Raw genomic sequence first — 19791 nt, forward strand, 5'->3', positions numbered from 1 at the left:
ACACTACATAGAAAGAGATGAAATTGTACAATAGATGTTGTATATGGGATGCGTAAGTATGCTATAGTGGCTAGAAATAGGTTGTCTCCTAAGGAGCTGTGAAGACAGAGGAGGATGCTTGTCAGAAGCCACTTGGGACAGGCGGGTTGCCTTCAGCACTGCTTGTGCCAGAGATGCTCAGTGCATGGACTGTGAGGCACTGGCCAGGCTGCCCCTTTGCTGTGGCCAACAGGCTGCCATCACTGCCCTCCATGGGGCAGGGGTTTCCAGCAGGATTCACTGTTATTCAGCGATGTCTTTAATGTCATCCATAGAAGGGGGGCAAATTATACTAGCAATTTCCCTTTTACCTGGAATTATGTTAGAGATTTCCTTCTGAACTGGATAAAGTAAAATACTTGGATTTTTCTGAGTTTATCCCATCCAAACAGGATACACAGGAAAGCTTGGGCTCTTGAAGCAGCACAATGCCAAGCAGAGAAAATAAGGTCATGTAGCTGGAGGTCTTTAAGTACTAGTAATGAAGACCTCCCCAACAAATCTGGCTGCCTCAAGCAATGACTTCTTCCACCAATGTGAGCAGGAGGTTTGCTCTGGGAAAGCAGCAACTCACAGGCTACCTTACAGCAACCTGGGATTTTCAAGGATGGTGCCTAACCCCGTATTATAAATGTGGGAGAGCTGAGAGTCAGAACCCCAGGTACAAGTGGTGAAAGCTGGTACCATAGCTGGCCATGCTTCCCAGCAGTCATTTCAGCTGCTGGAGATGAGATGCATCAGGACCTGGCCTGCTTGCCAGCAGCTTTGCAGCTCATGTTACACAATCGCTGTTTCTCTTCCCTTTGATTTTCACCGAGTCACACCGCAGGGTAGATGGATGTGAATGATCTGGGGGCAATGGGGCTGTTTGTCTCCTGTCTCTTCCTAGTATTTACTGCTCACTCACCCATGTCCATGTATTTAATACGGGCAAGCCCAGAAATGTTGACTGCTCCTAGAACCCACAAAGTTTGCTGAGCTATTGCCAGGCTCCTGCGTGGCACGGAGGCTGTACTTGGCAGGAACAACTGATTGCCATAGCGCCTGCCATCAGCTGATGCTTTGTCCCTGCCATCCCTCCATCCACAGACCTGCGAGCAATGCCTCTCCTCGCCTAGAGCAGCTCCTGCAGGTCCCAGGGCAGGGCTCAGTGCTTGTGTGGGGCTGCATCTCTGGGAGAACAGAGGAAAGGCTGAGAGAGTAGAAGCAGAGAAGCTGCATAAAGTGACTTGTCAAATAGAAGCTGGTGGAGGGGTCTCCCTGCATGGGTAAGGGTGCCTAGGGGTTGGCAGTGGGGAGCAAGGACGATCCAGTGCCAGACCTAACCTGACTACCCTTATTCCCATGCCCTAGGTGGAAAGTGTACCATCCCATCAGGAGAAAAAGATACTCCCACAAAGAAAGTAAGTAAAGAGGGTCCTCAAACACCCCAGGGGTTGGTGTGGCATGCTGTGGGAGGGACAGCCCTCTGCCAGCACCCAGCATCGCTATGGAGGCAGCTGGTGGGCAGGAGCATGGCTGTGGGCAGCAGGCATGGCAAAGCACTTTGCATTCCAGCCAGAGATCACTGCCTTGTATCCAGTGGGGGGTACCTGCGCTTTTGCTGCCCCACTGCACTGGATAATCTGGGGCCTCTTTGGGGTTTTTATGTTTCTGGAGAAGGGAGCGTAGAAAGGGGTGTCTGTCCACTCCAGCCTCCTAAACTACGTGTGCCTCAGCAACTGCTTTACAGCTGCATCCTGCAATGGCAAACTCAGCTTTCAGATGTCATATTCAGGCCCAGAGGCTTGCAAGCACACGCTCCTCAGGACACCTCTGCAACGTTCCTTACTTTGTCCCCTGTGAAGGAAGTAGAGGGCTGCTGGAGGAAGGATGCTGCCAGCACAGCGCACCCTGCATTTGTTCGCGTGCCAGCCCATGCTCCCCACATAAAAACGCAGTTTAGGGCTTTCTCTCAACACACATCAGTATGAGGTATTCTCCTAAATGAGTTTCTGCATGTTAAATATGCAAATAGGGAAGACTCACATAGCAGCCAGGATCACGTGTGCCCACGTGAATCACAGGGTTTTGGTTTCAATTCAGACTGTTACCTTTTCCACCAGTGGGTAAAGCCATTAATGTACGTTATAAAATACCACTTTCACAAGCTGCAGTATTTGCTTAGAGAGGAACAGCTTCTTGTTACTTATGTACATCAGCAATTGCATGGCAATGTCAAGGCAGTACTGACATGTTGAAAACACTGCAAGTTCTCTAAGATGGTAGCTTTAATGCAATACTGAGACTCACGTCTTCCCTTCAATCAGGTTGCAAAACAACTGTGCTTAAAAGCCCCTTTATATTAATCCAAATTGAACGCTCAGCTCTGAAATTTTACGGGACCAACCAATAGCTCCATCAACTTCATAGCAAGAACCAGTTAGGCAGATAACAATAAAGTTGTTTGCATCCTCTTTTCACACAGACCTCTGCTATTTAGATGCTTAAGGACAGAGAGACAAATGTCCAGGAAAGCTTAAGCCTGCTGAATCTGCACACACAGGCACCCCAGCACCCAGCCAATGATCCCAGACAGAATTAAGGCTGCATTGTCCCTGAAGCTGAAATACATCCAGAGAACAAGCAAGCAAGAACAGCCATTTCCAAAAGAGCCATGTAAAACCGATTCCAGTTAAAAACAAGCAGAAAGGTTGCGCATCTAGGTATTACTAAGGTTGATGAGCAGTGCTGCGTGGTGTAATTGTGTGTTAAACTAGAGAAAAGGCAAACCTTGAGAAGATGCAATGTATCTGGCTCTCAGAGATCCAACCCTTTCCCCAGCAAATGTCACATGAGCTCCTGCTATTGCACAGCCGTGCTCAGTCGCTAAATGACTGAGTAAATCCTGTGCTGCAGAAAGTCCGTGTGTCCCATCACTGCACCATAGACTAAGTCACATGTGTCTTCTTCCTCTTCCCTCAGCACAGACTGACAGTGACCCAACAAGTACCACCAAGGTAATGACTAAATGTGAATGGTTTTGCTGTTTTCTGGGGCAATTGAATCCAAAACACGCATGTGTCACAAAGACAAGCTGCCCATCATACTCCTGCTGAAGAGACCAAAGACAGTAATCAGAGTATTTGCTTGGGATGCAGAAAAACATCACCTTAAGCCTATGTATGAAATACACGTATGTATATGAACTATAATGATGATATGCAACAGCCAAACGGACTGCAGCACTCAGAATTTCAGAGACTGAGTGTAATGCTGCCTGGCCTGACAATGCAGGAGGCTGAACCTCAGGATTATGCCTGATACAAGGGTCCTCAGTCACGGGGCAACTTATGGCTGTGGGGGTACTTTTTCTCTCCTCCTCCTTCCCTTCTCCTCTCAGCTTTCTGATAGCCAGCATAACCTCTCTTGCCTACAGTTTCACCAAAACTGATGTGTTTCCACAAACGTTTCGATTTCAGTCATGATACCTTCTAATAAAAACCCATTTAACTGGGCTATTACGAACCAGCTTTAGTAAGAAAACAAGTTTTTAGTTGAAAGACAAAGGGAGATGTAATATTTGGAGGCTTAAAAGGTTTTGTTTAACCTTCCCATTGTGAAAAAATAGCACATATCTCGATGAATGGCTAAGTCTCTACTGGAACAGAGTAAGGTTTCACTTTCCAATATGCCACTGCCTCTAGACAGAAGGAAAAATAATAAGAAAATCAATAAACCAAAAACCAAACCCATGCACTGTTAGGTTGAACATTCAGTTTCTCGACCATTTAGTTTCCTATAAAACAGAATGGATCAAATGGTTGTACTGCAGAAGAGGACACTCGGGGAAGACTGGCAGGACAACCACTTTGCGCAGTCCATCTTACTTCCCTGAACTGGGGTTAGATGCAGGAGCTCTGAATACCCCTCCAGGGTTATTTAAGAGATAACTACATCACTTGGTGCGTGCCCTGCTCCTCCGCCCAGGCTCAATGTCCTGGAAGCAAGGGTTGGGGAGCAACCACTTCTCAACTAATGCAATTCACAGCCTTGTGGACTTGTTTGTCTGTTAATACACCAGGCTCCCAGAGGCAGCAGCTGAGTACCTGTGGTTTGCTACCTCTCCTTTGTAAGTAGTTCATTTTAGCAGAGGGCAACTGAAGTTGTTTCTTGAGTCACCCAACGGCAAATGATCACCAGAAGCCCTACGTACCACAATAAAGTGCTGCCATTTAGCAGCCTAACCTGGCTCTTGGGGTTTTTATAAAGATGACAGCAGTAAAACTAAAGTTGGTGCCCAGTGGATATGTGGGTGTTTTGCAGAAATCTCTTAAGTGGGCAAGATGACAGAAAAGGGAGTGATTAAATGAGCTCATCATCTGCACATGTGAGCGTGGGGTGGACTGTGGGGGAAGAGAAAGCAAGGGGGTGGAACTGTAAGGGGGAAATCTGCCAACTAGCTGTCTGGTTTTGAGAGATTCTGGTGTCCCAACTAAAAGCCCCAGCGTGTGGTTTGAAGACAGTCCTGTGAGGGTTGTTAGTGTGGTAGGAGAGATGCCACATCTGAGTATTAAACTTGGCCTGCGAGTAACAGGAGAGTCAAATCATAGAATCATAGAATAGTTAGGGTTGGAAAGGACCTTAAGATCATCCAGTTCCAACCCCCCTGCCATGGGCAGGGACACCTCACACTAAACCATCTCACCCAAGGCTCCATCCAACCTGGTCTTGAATACCACCAGGGATGGAGCATTCACAACTTCCCTGGGCAACCCATTCCAGTGCCTCACCACCCTCACAGTAAAGAACTTCTTCCTTATATCCAATCTAAACTTCCCCTGTTTAAGTTTTAACTCGTTACCCCTTGTCCTATCACTACAGTCCCTAATGAAGAGTCCCTCCCCAGCATCCCTATAGGCCCCCTTCAGATACTGGAAGGCTGCTATGAGGTCTTTCCTTGTGCACTATCGGTGTGTGGGACAAATCACAACCCCTCTGCACTTCAGACTCCCCTCTGAAGAGAAGGTCAATGACAACAGGCTTCCAAAACCTGCACACCGGAAGGATTCTGGGAAGTGGCTATGAACAAGTTTTGAGTAGACCTGTATGATGGAAGGGACAAGAGGTGCTCCAGACTTCACACAGTGGATTTGGAGCCAGGCACTCATGAAAATGAAGAGCCTACCTGTCCTCATTTCACAGGCACATTAGGACAAGTACTGCTTGCACCCCATTGCAACAATGACTGGGGGAAGAGAGAGCCATGCCCCTGCAGGTAGCCTGGGAATTCCTTTTCTGAAGCAAGTCCACCCTGATTGCTCTGCTCCACAAAACTGTAATTTCTAAATCGCTAAATTTTACAAAGCCTCAAATCAAAACTAAGGAATTATTTTCAGTGAAGTGTTCTCAAAATCAGGAAATCTTTCACACCAAGCAGACAAAATTATCTATATAAGCTGGGAAGACCTGAGGCAGGCTGCAGGAATTGCATTTGAACAAGTCTTTCTCACTTCCAGGTTTGAAAAATAAAAGCAAACCCTTTGGGTTTATCAACCCATGGAGCAGAGAGCTCTGTTCCACTTACAGAGTACAAAAGGTAGCCACAAATGTCAGCATGAACTCAGCAACACCCACTTAAAACACTACTACTACTGCAGACAATAGAGAATACTGCTATAAAGCACATACTTATTCAGTAGCTTTATTGCCCAGTGGGTTCAAATCAAGAGCGTCAGGGCAAATAAACTTAACTCCTGGTTCCAAGTCCTTCTTCAGTTCACATCAGTCCTTTAGACTGAATGAGTCATTCTAACTATTTAGATGCACAATCACCCACGACCCATTAGCAAACACTTTCAAGAGGCAGAAGGAAGGACAAGTCTAAACAGAGCTAGGAAGGCACCCACACAGTCTTAACTCTGCCTTCATTAATGGCTCTTCCCTCATTACATGAGGGCCACGAGGGAGGGAGCTGGCCATTGATGCATTTAACCTCCATCCACACCAGGTGTGCATATGCTGTTGAGTGCTCCTGGTGTTCAGTCACAACCTGTATGGCAGGGAAATGGCTGCAGATACTCAGTAATAACGTGTACTGCTCAACACCGCTGCATGAGCCCAAAGGCCATACCAGAGTTGTCCCCATGGCAGACTTCTTCATAGTACAATTACATTGAAGCTTCTCTCTCTCTCTCTCTCCCTCCCGTGCATCCAGGAACATTTTGACCCCCAAAAATCTATGAATTCCAAAGAACTGTGGTACTCAACTGTCAACCACGACGTAAAACATGAAACCTCTGTGATTAACAGCAATAATCAAACCGAATATGCACTTGTCAACATACCCAAGAGGAAGGAAAACATCACCGGTGCTGAAGAGCAAAGTGATTATGTCCTCATAACTTAGAAAGGGGCATTTTCTGCTCTTTTATTTGGATGTGTGCAGCCTTGATAATCACTCTACCTCTGCTGTCAGGTCTTCAAACAAAGGACTCGCTCGTTGGCAAGCTTACTCTTGCTTAGAACACATCTGCCAGTCATTTCCAATAAGGCAAATTTGTTTCATTGAAAAGGTGATCAGAGGAAGAGACATGAACAGGGTACAGGACCTCACAATTAAACCAGGAGGAAGAGTAGGAGCTACCATTGTAAGATGAAGTTTCTCTATAGAAAATAATGTGCTTCCTTACTAGAAGCAACCGAGATTGCCCGCACCACGCTCTGACTGCCTCACCACACCTTGTCACTCCATGCCCTGAATGCCTGCTCCATGCTGTGTGTGCACAAGGACTGCACACATTGCTCCAGGTGGGATTTCAGCAGAGCAGAGGGGCAGGACCACCTCCTTCGACCTGCTGTTCATGCTTCTTTTGATGCGGCCCAGGATACGGTTGGCTTTCTGGACTGCGAGCGCACACTGAAACCAGCTCATGTTCAGTTTTTCATAGACCAACACCTCAAGTTGTTCTCATCCACCAACACCCTCCACAGGGTGCTCTGCAAAGCTATAATATACCCTCCTCATAGCCCACCACCCTTCTGCAAGCAGCATTTCTTGACATGCACACGGGACTGAAACCAGATATTCAGCTATTAACCAGAGCCCATACAGTGATTGTACATAGAGCTTCTGTTCTTGCTTCAGCATGATTTTTTTGCTGCCTTCCATATTTATAATAAAACACTTGGAAAGAAAATGTTGATGAGATTTCCTGATTCTAAATCTTGTATGTAAGTGATTGCTGGCTTCAGCCCTGGCTTTATGGTGTAGCACCTTTGTGATTCCCACCTGCAGTGCCTGTGCTGGGGGGTAGTCCCACAGGTGAATGCTTGCACGCAGCAGTGGTAAGACACACCGCTAGCATGATGCAGCAGCACTGTACAGCTACTGCTGGCTCTCATAAGGGGCAGATGAATCTGCCCCACACTGGTATTGCCTGCTGTGACTGCACAGATGACTGCCTGCCATGGGATGCTAAAGGGCCGATTGTATACTCCACAAGCTGGATTACCAAAACTATCTTTTCTCTTTCTTTTCAACACTGCCTCAGTTGCCTGAAGTGTTACCCACACTCCTTCTAATGAAATTAATATTAAGCATCCACACAAAACACCTACCTTGATGAAATGATTTGTTTTCACATTGCTTTGTCCCTAATGGATGAAGACTCGATTAATTCACTTAGTTATTTTCTGTTACGTTAGTAATTTACCTCAACGATATAAAAGAGAAGCCATATTTTGTCACTTTTTGACATTTCCTTCAATGAGAGTTCAAAGCTTGACTGGGGGTAGACTGTGAAGTTGGACATATTCTGCTGAATATCACATCCTGCTCCGACTCCACCTCCTTCTTTCCTGTGAATTGCTGTGGTACTTAGGTAAAGGAGGATGGCTGGAAAGAAAAGGAATTCTTGGCGTCTCCTTTTGTCTGTTAACTCTTAATTCCCATAGGGGTATCACCATAAAGAAGAAAAATCATTACGTTAAAGTTCTTAGAAGCAGAATCAAGATAAAGATGCACCCAAGGGTAGGTTCAGCAATGAGATCAAGCAGCATCACAAAGGCAAATTATTTCATCACTACTGGTATTTTCATGACCTGATGCTTTTGGGACAAAGCATGCAAACCATGAATTTCACCCTTCCCCAATGTAAAAATCAGAAGGAACATCTCTCCTAGTTGTACACTGCATATAATATTGCATCAAGAGAAATTATGGCTCTCACAACAAGCACTACATCTTACATACCAACACGCGATCAGAATTAGCCGCAAATAAGAGAGCCATGTGAACTACTGATTTGGTCCAGGCTGTTTCCTAAGCTCAGTTAAAACTCAATCAACAACAAATACAGGTTTGAGTGCACAGCTCTTTCAGACAGATGATTCATACAGCTATCAGCATTTGCAGTTCCAATGGTTGTTTTCCAACTCAAACCAGTGAAAGACTAAAGCTACCAAGTAATGAAAGCAATCACATTAAGAGTAAAAATAAATAGTTTAATGCATGGTAAAATTGTCAGATTGCTTCTTAAATAAACTGGTAATATTAGAAAAAAAAAGACATACAATTTCCCATATTTCTTACTATACAAAAGGTTTCTTAAAACAAATTTGTCTCTCCAATAGTGCTAACGTTGATAATGGCTATAAACAAATGACAAGAAGCCATCTTTCACTAACATGGTAGTGAATCCATTCCACATAAAGTTAATGCTCTAATATTGTCTAACATGTTAGATAAAACTAACCATTACTAGCTGTAACTCTCATGCCACTGTGGCCTACAAGGTCTGTTTCAGCACCTTCCTCTTAGCATTCATTGGTCTATCTATCTCATCTGATCTGTTGTCAACAAGAAGAGCCATTTGCTGCCTTATGAATGCAAATATCTTGCATCTGTTCATTTTTATCCCCACTGCTGGGACAAGGCCTGTAACTAATAATATTGGCTAGTTTCTCTTTGGACTTACAAATATGGCTCAAATAGTTGTCTATTCTCCAGTACCACTAGCTAATTATTAAAACACACAGTTAATCTGACCCTTGAAAGATTCCTATAGCATTCAAATGCATCAGTGAGCAAGATGTATGTCTTACCAATGTTTGTTCCTTCATTTCTATTTCACATTACAGAAGAGAAAAATAAAGCAGATACCACCTTATCCAGTAAGACTGTAGGATGAACAAGGAGATGATGGGAATTGAAGGCCACTTAAGAAGATAGTGCAAAGGTCTTGCATGTAATTAAAGAAAATAGAAAGTATATTTAACTTTTCTGCTTGTTTTATGAGGAAAGAACAATGGGGAAGCACAGCATACGTAGTTAGCAGGGGAAAAAAGTAACAGACATGAACATGAGTGGAAGTGATCATTAAGGATGAAGTTGTGCAGATAATTTTGGATGAGACAAGTGAAGAAGCAATGAGCCATATGCAAGACTGCTTTTTAAAGGTCATAATGGAATCCAGATTCAATTTTAAGGTAAGACAAAGCAGAGGTTTCAAAGCCAACAGACCATACATGATTTTCGTGAGTGACATGAGTTATTGAGATATCAGGACAACAATAAAGGAGGAGGTAGTGGTGTTATAGGAGTACAACACTGTTACAAATGTACTACATTTTCCATTAACAATACTGCATCACGGACAGCATGTGCAGGACAACGTCTTTAGAAGTGTTTCTACTAATGAATAACTCGCTATCCTGGGGTTACTAACAGATAGGAGAAGCCCCCTCTTCTAGGTGGTGAGGAAGATGAAGAGTCCTTCCATTTTTTCTCTGAAAAATTAAAAGAGTACAACATTAACATTAAAATGAAACTTTAGCTAGATATTTCAGCATCTTCTTTCCTGCCTCTTTCACACTGCATTTTCTGTGAGTCCTCTCAATTATACAAGGAACAAAATGATACTGAGAATTGAAACTCATTGCTTCTTATTCTGCTAACAAATCCTACTTATATACAGTGTATGGTGATATGTTAGCCTAGAATTGTTATAAAAGCACATTGGTCTGGCTCAGTAAGTTGCAGGTGGATGAAAGCAGCTCCATGCTTTCAGTAAAATTGCAAAGAACATAGGACTTTTATAGTGACATTTCAATCAAGACAACTGTAAATGCATAGGGATCACTAGCTAGTTACTGGTAGTCATTGGAATCACTACCTAGACAACCTGGCAGAATAAATGTTTGGTTCCTTTAAAAGGTATGTCTGTACATAATAATTAAAAAAAAAAAAGAAATATTGAAAAGACAAAAATCAGGAGGGTTTTTCCTCCTTGAAAAAAATAATCCTAAATTTACCCCCAGATTACTTATCCTGTCTTACTTGGATTAAAATTTGTTCTATAAATGTTCAAATATGAATATAGAATCATAGAATAGTTAGGGTTGGAAAGGACATTAAGATCATCCAGTTCCAACCCCCCTGCCATGGGCAGGGACACCTCCCACTAAACCATGTCAATATAGAATAAGGAGAAACATTTTTAATTAGGCTCTCTGTTCTGGTACACACATAGGAGATTTTCTGGTTTTAACTATTTTTATGCATAAAATGCAAAAGGAGATCTAAAAAGTTTGGTTGGAGACCGTAGCCAATCAGTCTCATTATCTCTCCCTTTCTCATCAGAGGACCAAACAGTGAATTCAAGGTTATAAACTGTGCATAACAAGACTTCCTTGAAACCCGAGTATTCCCAATTTTCTTAACACTGTTGTGCCAAATGTATTTACAAACAGATCCCAACATCTTCCAGAAGGATTTTCTTTCAAGTAAATACTTCTATTCTTTGTAAGGAAATGGTCTTTTTAATGTACTCACATGTCAGTGTGAGAGAAGCAGGGTCAAACTTCAACTTGTTACATTCAAGTGTCCCAGGATTAGAAATATCATCTTCATCATAGATATTTTGACGTAAAACGTTCTTTATAAAGTCTGGGTTCATTGTGTTTTCCATAAACCCCTCTGTTGGTGGTGGTACAGAGAACTCTAGCTGATAAAATACAGTGGAGTTTTCATTACTGAAAAACAAAGCCAAGTATCAGTGCCTTCAAGTCCCCACTGGAACTTTGCTTTTTTGACAAGACTGACTTTTTATATCAATGTTGGGGTGGATTTTTTCTTTTTTCTTATTCTAAAGAAAACCATTATAAAAGAAAAGGGCCAGAGATTCATTTCCTCCTCCCTCTACCTTCTCAGAACAGCTCTTCACATTAACAGAAACTGGGAACATACTTGAATCTAACCTTTCAAATAGATAGAGGTCAATTGGATGTACATTCTAACAGGGTGAGGTTTACAAAACCCATGCTCTACAAGCACATAATGATAAGAGATGCTGTGATATCTCAAAGCATAGGTTGCTCTCCCACTAGCAGGACCTGGGGCCACTCAGCTGTGCTCCTAACTCAGCTCTGGAGTGTGTTGTGAGAACAACCAGGCCAAGTCCATCTTTGGAAATTGCATTGTTTGCAGTCTACCAAATCCACTGACTGCAATTTGACAGTTATATTTTGCCCTTACTGCATTTAAAACATAAAGAAGTATTTGTGTGGGGGGAAAGACAGGGAGACAAGTGAGGAAGAAAGGGGTGGAGGGACAGGGAGAGGTAAGCTAGTTGATATGTATGCAGAACTATAGCTTTGCACTTAATGGTCTAAATCATGCTTCTTACCCCTAAGGCTAAGGAGCTCCATCTCACTCAGTGAACAAGGCTGGCATGCCCGAGGCTGGCAGTGCAGGGGAGCACACTCCCCAAAGTGCCCTCAGGACTACCCCTTGCAGCATCCCAAGGGGACTCTTCCTCTGTCCTTGATCTCTTAAGGGTTTTGGGCCTTTTAAAATCAACTTCCCTCGATTTCCTATTGTCTTTTTAATTCCTTTTGTAACAGTGCTTTTCCTGTAGTCCTTGGGGAAGCTCTCCAACTGCCTTCCCTTGCCTTTCTGCTGTCTCTCCACAGCAGGACCGTGCTGTAGCTGATCTTTCCAACTGCCCTTTTCCCTTTGCTGCTCAGCCTCCCTCCTGTTGTAAACGTATGGTATCTCCATAGATCAAAACTTCACGGTCTCAAGCACAGTAAACTTCTTAGCCTTCCTCCAGTCACAGTTTTTGCTGAGAGTAAGAGCCTCCCTCTCTTCCAGCTTGAAGCTTTCTGCTGCCTATGCAAGGCAGGCTTGGATGCTTTCCCCTTCTTACCACTGCTACTCCTCTGGCTCTATTAGGCTTTCGGTGCCTTTCTTCTTCATCTCCCACCCAAGCTAGCCTAGACTACACTCTGTCACCTGCTCTGCCTCTCACTCCTGTTCCCCAGTCTCCCCAACATGCTGCTGCTTTTAGATTTGCTCCTCTGGTCCAAAATAAAGAGAGGGGGAAAGTGATGCAAACAAGCCAGTAACGCAGTATTACTGTTTGGGCTCTCACAACTTGTATGCCCCTGTTGCACTTAGTTCTTTTGGGAACAAAACTAGTTCAGCCCTCATCCCTCCCCATGAATCCTGTTTTATTTACTTAAGGCTATTTAAGTTATGTCAATCCCAAATAATTCCAGCAGCTCATTTGCCTTGTCATAAGTATCCTTGAATATTATTAAGGGCTGCACTTTGAACCAAAGACAATAGAGATAATACTTAACAGCAGGAAAATGTTACTCTCATCATAGAATCATAGAATCATAGAATAGTTAGGGTTGGAAAGGACCTTAAGATCATCTAGTTCCAACCCCCCTGCCATGGGCAAGGACACCTCACATTAAACCATATCACCCAGGGCCTCGTCCAACCTGGTCTTGAACACTGCCAGGGATGGATTAGCAGCACTTGCCATTTAAAACAGAGGATCCTTCGACTGTTTTTCACTACCTATGTATATAACTTTCCCCCAGTCTATTTTTCACAGCTTTAAATGTCGTGCATATCCACATAGGCACATGTATGTCTCATCAAAAGCCTGGAATTTTCAGATGCCTTTGGTGACAAGAAATTGCTTACCTGAAAGAAACCACCCGAGCTGACCTAAAGTAACGTCCTAGAGCTGGAGATGAACTGTAGACATCTGTTAACTTGTAGGGAAAAAGGAAAAGAAAAAGAGGTTTCTTCCATTCACTGCCTTTTTTCCTCCATAAAAGAGAGTACAGAAAATCATTCTTACAGGGTGCTTGAAGGGGCAGAAACACAGGTGCTGAAGGGTCAATAACAGCAAACCTCTGCCCTAGAAAAGGTACACCATCCCTTTAAGCTCGACAGACAAGTTAATCTGGGTGTTTGAGTGATTGCTACATTACCTTAACACAATGGAGGCACTCAGGGTGAACTAAAAGTGTGTGTTCATGTTGCCTGTGCAATTTAGGTTGTTTGGCTGGGGTTTGTACTAATACCAAAAGCCCTTCTGTTATTACATGACAGAGGAAAGAGTCTCTCTACTGAGACTCCCTTTCCACGGTAAATCTAAATAAGCACTGCTGTGCCTGCTGAGCTTAACTCAGAGCTGGGACAGCTCAATGGAAATAGCAGCTATAAACCCAGGCTGCCACCGTGTACTTACAGGAGGACGCAAAACACAGTATTTTTAGCCCCCATTTGGTTTAGATGACCTTCACAGGCCTCTCCTAACCTGAATTATTCAATGGTTGCATGAAAAAGGTGAAGGTGTACCAGCCATTAATCAAATTTGTGGGAAAAGTTAGGCACCTTTCTTTAAAAAAACCTAACACATTACAACCAAAACAGGACAAAAATCAGTGTAAACTGCCTGTGTGCTTAAAAGCAGATGCTACAGGGTTAACCAAGAACTGTGGAGTCAATCCGTGTGTCACAAACAGGTCTGTTTTCTAGATGAGGACTTAAATTATGCTAGAAAAAGTACATCTCCTAACTTCTTGTGGACTTGCAAATAGCTGAATTGCTGCACAGAGAAACGGAAACTTTTCAAAAGGGAAAAACACTGAATCTATGTTGCAAACAGAATCAGCTCTGCCGAGAAACGCATCAACACATACCTTCTTAGTAATGTCTTCAGAGACAAGGTGTGGGAGATCACACATTAATTCCAGCGTTCCCAAAAAGCTGTGACAATTTCCACTATTTAGGAGTGCATCAGCATCCCAATAGTCATCCTCATCCGTGTAAACATCTAATATCCAAAAGGAGAAAGTGGAGGAAAACGTTCCAGTTAGAAGAAGTATCCGAGAGAATAACTAACTAAATAACTAACTAACTAAGTCTCTTCTTGGCTTTCTCCCAGATGGCTTCCTCCCAGATTTCCTACTGGGAATGACAAAAAGAAAGTGCAAGTGATCTAAAGGAAAATGACAGCACACGAAGTTCAACCGCCAACTCCCGTTAGCAAAAGTCCCATTAGGTTGGGAGCCTGACAGGCGCTGACACCAGATAAGGGGACCAGAGCACTCTATTGCACTTGTTGCAATGTTACAAGCATCCTTTCCATCCTTATCCCAGACCCTGTTCCCGTAACGTTTTCTCACTTAGCTACACAAACTGGAATTGCCATGTGATTGCTGCCTGCTAAAATGAAAGTGTTTAGATCCACTTCTCAACACACCTCACTCTGCAGTCAGCATCCCAGACCCTTCAGCAGTTCACGGAAGTTTAAAGGATGCTACCATTCATTTCAGATTGTGCATATTATACATTTGTATTAGAGGATGAACCAAAAGTGGGATACTTACTAGAATAAAGAATTAGGCTGATGAGAATGACCAGGAAGAATACTAGAAAAATTGTAGCTATAACCATCCATAGTTTACACTTCCAGAAAACGACATTCGTACATGATCTCCAGTGACCTGTCTCCTAGTGTAAAAGGAAAGGGCATATTGATTAATGAAATAAAGCAGGGAGAAAATATTGAAGCATGTATCTGCTGTCACATTTAGAAACAAACAAAACAAAACCCCAGACCCCACATAGGTGGGAGAGCCTCACTGGTAAGCAATGCCCTACATCAGGGCTTTCCACCCTTAACTACTACTGCAGGTGGGAATGTAGACCTGCAGAAGACAAAGAACATTCATAGGCATGATGTTACTTCATAGATGTAAGGTTTCCAACTCCTGAATTGCCCATGCAGCTGAGGTCCTATGAAGGTGCTGTCACATCTTCCAAGTGTTTTTTTAGACTACTGGTGTGGTTTAATCCAATCTGGCAACTAAGTACCAACAGCTGCTTGCTCAATCCTCTCCCTTCCCACTTTCCCTGGTGGGATGGGGAGGGAAATCAGAATAAGGTAGAACTCATGGATTGAGATAAGAATTAAAGAATGAAACAAAGTAATAATAGTGAAAATGAGAGAAGGAGGAATGAAACCCAATAAAATCAAGCGATGCACAGCACAACTGGTTGCCAGCTGCTGACAAATGCACAGCTCATACCCCAGCCTGGAGGCTTCTGGTGTAGTTTATATCCTGAGCATGATATTTTATAGTATGGAACATCCCTTTGGCTGTTTCAGGTCATCTGCCCTGGTTGTTCTCCCTCCTGGCTTCTTGTGCCCCTCCTCACTGGTGGAGCATGAGAGACTGCAAAGTCCTTCACTAGGGTAAGTGCTGCTCAGCAACAACTAAAACATCAGTGTGTTATCAGCATTGCTTTCAGACTAAATCCAAAACACAGCATTGCAGCAGCTACTGGGAAGGAAAATAACTATCCCAGCTGAAACCAGGACAACTGCAACAATTTGATTTACGTGTTCTAGGAGATGATCCTTGTAATATTTGCCATCTCTGGCAACCAAAGAGCTGCTGTGGGAGAAATCTCCAGGATCATTCACCTCTGTGGTGTTGATGATACCAATCTGCACAGCTCCTGGACGCAAGCACCCAAAGCTATTCATTAGATACTCTTGCATTGAAGACCACTGTAAAATAATTAAGACTTTCACAGTTGACTTCCCTTTTGTTCAGAAGATTGGAAACTTAAAGGCTATGGAGTGAGTTTTATTACAAATCTCACCTGTTCTAGGAGATCATAGATAAACTCTCTTCAAAGCAGTTGTACATTCATGCACATTCGTATGGGAGAGAAAGGAGAGCACTTGCCTTTCATTTACCTTTTAATAAGACCATGGCAGAAATTAGTCTTTTAATTAGTTACCCCTAATTAGCAAGTACTGATTAATTAATTAATCATTACTTATATTAAAAAATAAGAAATAAAAATTAAAAAGCTTATGTGAGTATCTGAAGGGGGGCTATAGGGATGCTGGAGATGAACTCTTCATTAGGGACTGTAGTGACAGGACAAGGGGTAACAGGTTCAAACTTAACCAGGGGAAGTTTAGATTGGATATAAGGAAGAAGTTCTTTACTGTAAGGGTGGTGAGGCACTGGAATGGGTTGCCCAGGGAGGTTGTGAATGCTCCATCCCTGGCAGTGTTCAAGGCCAGGCTGGACAGAGCCTTGGGTGCCATGGTTTAGTGTGAGGTGTCCCTGAACTGGATGATCTTAAGGTCATTTCTGACCCAAACTATTCTATGTTTCTATGACATAGGAAATACAACCCAACTCCAACTGTTTTGTTCCTCAGCCAGAAGACTGAAGGAAGAACACCAATTCACAAGTAGACCATGCTGCTCCTTTATTTCCTCTTCCTCCACCACAAACGCAGCAGTAAGCCGTGTCCTTTTTGACACCAGTACCAGGCAAGGAAAAGCACATGCTGTAGGTTGTCAGTGCCACACACCACACACGTGCAGGTTGGCAGGAGCCAGCTGCTGGCTGGAGGCACTAACCAAGGTTACCTTCCTTTGCTTTTTTAGCTTCCTAAGAGCACAGTATAATAGATAGCCCTTCACTGAATTTAACTCAAGCCCACCAGCTGGCCTATAGCTTCTTTGGGGGTGGCAGATGAACAGGGAGAGTAAACAGACACCCACAGAAAGATCTTAGAGAGGCATTGCTTCAGGAGCACAGGGAGAAAGGGAAAGCCCTTTCTGCAGACACCTCTGCATGCAGAACTTTCCTATAGTGGGGAATGAAGGGCAAAGGCAGAATACAGTTTTGCTTACAGCATCCTTTCAGGTGCAAGAGTGATTTTTAATATGATTTTTAGTATGATTTTTATAGGTTTTAATATTTTTTAGTTTTTAAATATGATTTTAATATGATATTTATTTTTAATATGATTTTCAATGGATTAGAATATAGTTTTTAATATGATTTTTAAAATGTATTGGAAAAATAAACATTCAATTTATCCAAAAAGCTATGCTAGTGTCAAATACCTGAAAAATTAAAAGGCCAGTAACTACTGCCTAGGGTGCAACTACGAAATCAGCCATGGCAGCATCAATTGAGACAGACAGCTATCAGATCCAGGTTTGGATTAAGTCCCATATTTAGGCCCCCACAAAATAATAATGATAGAATTCTTAAACACACATAGCAGACTGGTTTGATCTCCAGCAAACATTCAGTTCCCTATCACAACACCCTCAGACTTTGTCTGTATATATGGCAGGTCTGTGGGGAAGGAGCAGCAGGAGAGAAAATCAGACTAGTTCTGATTAGCCTGCACATGAGCAGGAAGCAGAGCACGATAAACTTCCAGCAGTCCCTATAAGATAGGAAGCCAATGGCCAGAATTAGCAGAAACAGAGCCCAAATGAAAACTCAATGCTGGGAAGGGGAAGGCTAAACAGAAACCTAAGGGTAAAGTTTCTCACAGCTAAATGGGTCTGACTCATCTCTGCTTTCTCTCCACCCTCTCCCATTCCTCTTTGCACTTCCCTAGAATTAATTTGACCCTGAATTAATCCAGTTTACCAGACTAGAGGAGAAGTAACCAGCCCTCCATATAATAGAGTAAATGGGATCTTTGCCTAGCTGGCAAAGTAAATCAGCCTACAGAGATGATCAATGGGGCCCACACAAGGAAGCAGTTGTGGTTGCTTGGCTGGGAGCAGGGAGGGGTGGCCTGACTAATAGAGATGAGCTGTCTTGGAGGGCTCAGCCAACCCTACAGAAGAGTGGAAAACTTCTTAGCTCTGCCATAGACATACTCTCTGCTGTAAGTGATGAGAATCATTGTACAACAGTCACCTGTGAGCGTAACCTGCCAGCATGAGTCTGTTCCGTAGCTTCAAGCTGAACACTGCGAGTTACCTCCATGGGGGCTCACGTGCTGGCCTTTATAGAGTGCCTCAAAGCCTCAGTTCATACAAATTCATTATTGTTAGCAATTGCAAATGACTCAAAGATAGAGAGAATCCCAGCATGGTCTGTTGCAGGACATCCTAGTCTTATTTGAGTAGTAGTTCTCCCAATTGATTTGATCTGAGAGAAAGCTTGCTTATAGTACAGCTTCCAGTCCTTGTCCTCTCTGGCTTTGAGCCCAATCCCACCAACAGCACATGAAAAGAGAAAGCAAAATCCAGAGTACCAATTACATCTCCATTTCCTAAGTTAAAGTTCACAAACAGCTAACCACAAAAATTAAGAGGGGTTCGAATCCATTCCCATATCAGAACACTGAACCGAGAAGAAGAAATACATCAAACAGGTTTTCAGCCTTTACTTTCAAGTGAATAACCTTTCCCCATCCCACAAACAACAAATTAAACCACCCCTACAAGATGTTCCTGCTAAGTGTCATTTCTCTTGCTGTGTGGTATTTTCCCAAGAGTAAGGATAAAAGGAGCAAGTGAAATTCCTACCTTTCTGGTTTGAGCGTTTGGAGGCTTGTCGTGACCAGCCTCACTTTCCTCCGTGTTATCTTCTCTTAATTCAATGATCTCATGCTCCTGAACGCAGCCTTGCCTTTTCATAGCCTCCGTCTCTGCGCGAGGACCTCTGTCTCTGAAGCAAGCAAGAAGGCAGCTCATTTCCTTCTGGTTTCAGCTGCAGTTATGATCAGTAACAGTTTTTGTACGAGGCTGGAGACAGTAAGAGGGAGAGTCTGGATAGTTTTCATGGGAGTGATCTGAAAACACTGGCAAATAAGGGGAATTCCTTGGAAATGACGTTGTCTGCAGTAGCCACAGAGAAACTGGATATGGAGGAAGTGTCGATTTGCCTCGTCCTCAGAACTACACCTCTCAACTATGCAACACCAGGTTTTCCAGTTTGTCTACCTTATCACACCAGCCCTTGGCAAGCAGGTGACTCAACCTTCAGCTATGTTGTCATTTGCCGAGGCGGTTTTGAAAGGAACCGGGTTGCTTTCCCTGCTGCTGTCAGCCAAAATGGTGAAATCCTCTTGCTGTTATCCACACAGCTAAACAAACAGATATGATTCTGAACAGCACAATCTGAGTAAAGGTTCACACGGCTTGTAGTCCGGTTAGGCTGTGAAGGGCACGTACAACATCCATCAGCACTTCTAATTTTAGTCTCTTTATAGTCAATAAAGAAATGAACACTACTGACCTTTGTGCTGTGAATTGTCCACTCTTTAGCTGTTACGCAGGCTAAAATCATCTCTGGTGTAAAGAAATCATTAATGTCTACTCACATTCTACCCAACCTAAACCTGAGAAGCTGCTTCCATGTGAAAGCCAAAAGGGCAAATCTGAAGACAAGAGGAAGATGACCTTCAATTTCAGCCTATGGTCCACAAGGCATGCTTTTATGAAGAGAATCATGGTGTGAGTTAGGATCTGCTCTGCACTAGGATGAACTCTCCTATGCTACTTCAAATCACAGCTTGCTGCAGCCAGGGGCTGATTCCTCCTCTCCTTCCCTCCCTTCTCCCCCAGTTTCCTTCATCCTACCTCTTCTCACTTTTCCTGTTCTGACTCCATCCTCCTG

At 43.4% G+C, this 19791-nt stretch overlaps 1 protein-coding gene across 1 annotated transcript; it reads right to left on the reverse strand.

Annotated features, from left to right (window-relative positions):
- Positions 1–8577: 8577 nt before the first annotated feature.
- Positions 8578–19791, reverse strand: CUNH3orf52 (chromosome unknown C3orf52 homolog). Its single transcript, XM_061454352.1, has 6 exons — positions 18699–19791; positions 14716–14839; positions 14026–14159; positions 13019–13089; positions 10853–11052; positions 8578–9807 (listed from the first exon to the last, which is right to left on the reverse strand). Coding segments are annotated over exons 1-6 (699 nt in total). The 5' UTR covers positions 18867–19791; the 3' UTR covers positions 8578–9805.

The sequence above is a fragment of the Pezoporus flaviventris genome, unplaced genomic scaffold (assembly GCF_033815535.1).
Source record: "Pezoporus flaviventris isolate CSIRO_AGI_PZ_B2104156 unplaced genomic scaffold, CSIRO_AGI_Pfla_v1 ptg000015l, whole genome shotgun sequence".
Lineage (NCBI taxonomy): Eukaryota > Metazoa > Chordata > Aves > Psittaciformes > Psittacidae > Pezoporus > Pezoporus flaviventris.

Excerpts from the sequence above, each read along its gene's own strand:
- CUNH3orf52 (XM_061454352.1), bottom strand. The coding sequence starts at position 18,866 with ATGAGCTGCCTTCTTGCTTGCTTCAGAGACAGAGGTCCTCGCGCAGAG. Across the intron at positions 13,090-14,025 it reads CTGAAGACATTACTAAGAAG|TTAACAGATGTCTACAGTTC; the intron begins GTATGTGTTGAT and ends TTTCCCTACAAG. Across the intron at positions 11,053-13,018 it reads GCTCGGGTGGTTTCTTTCAG|TAATGAAAACTCCACTGTAT; the intron begins GTAAGCAATTTC and ends TTTGTTTTTCAG.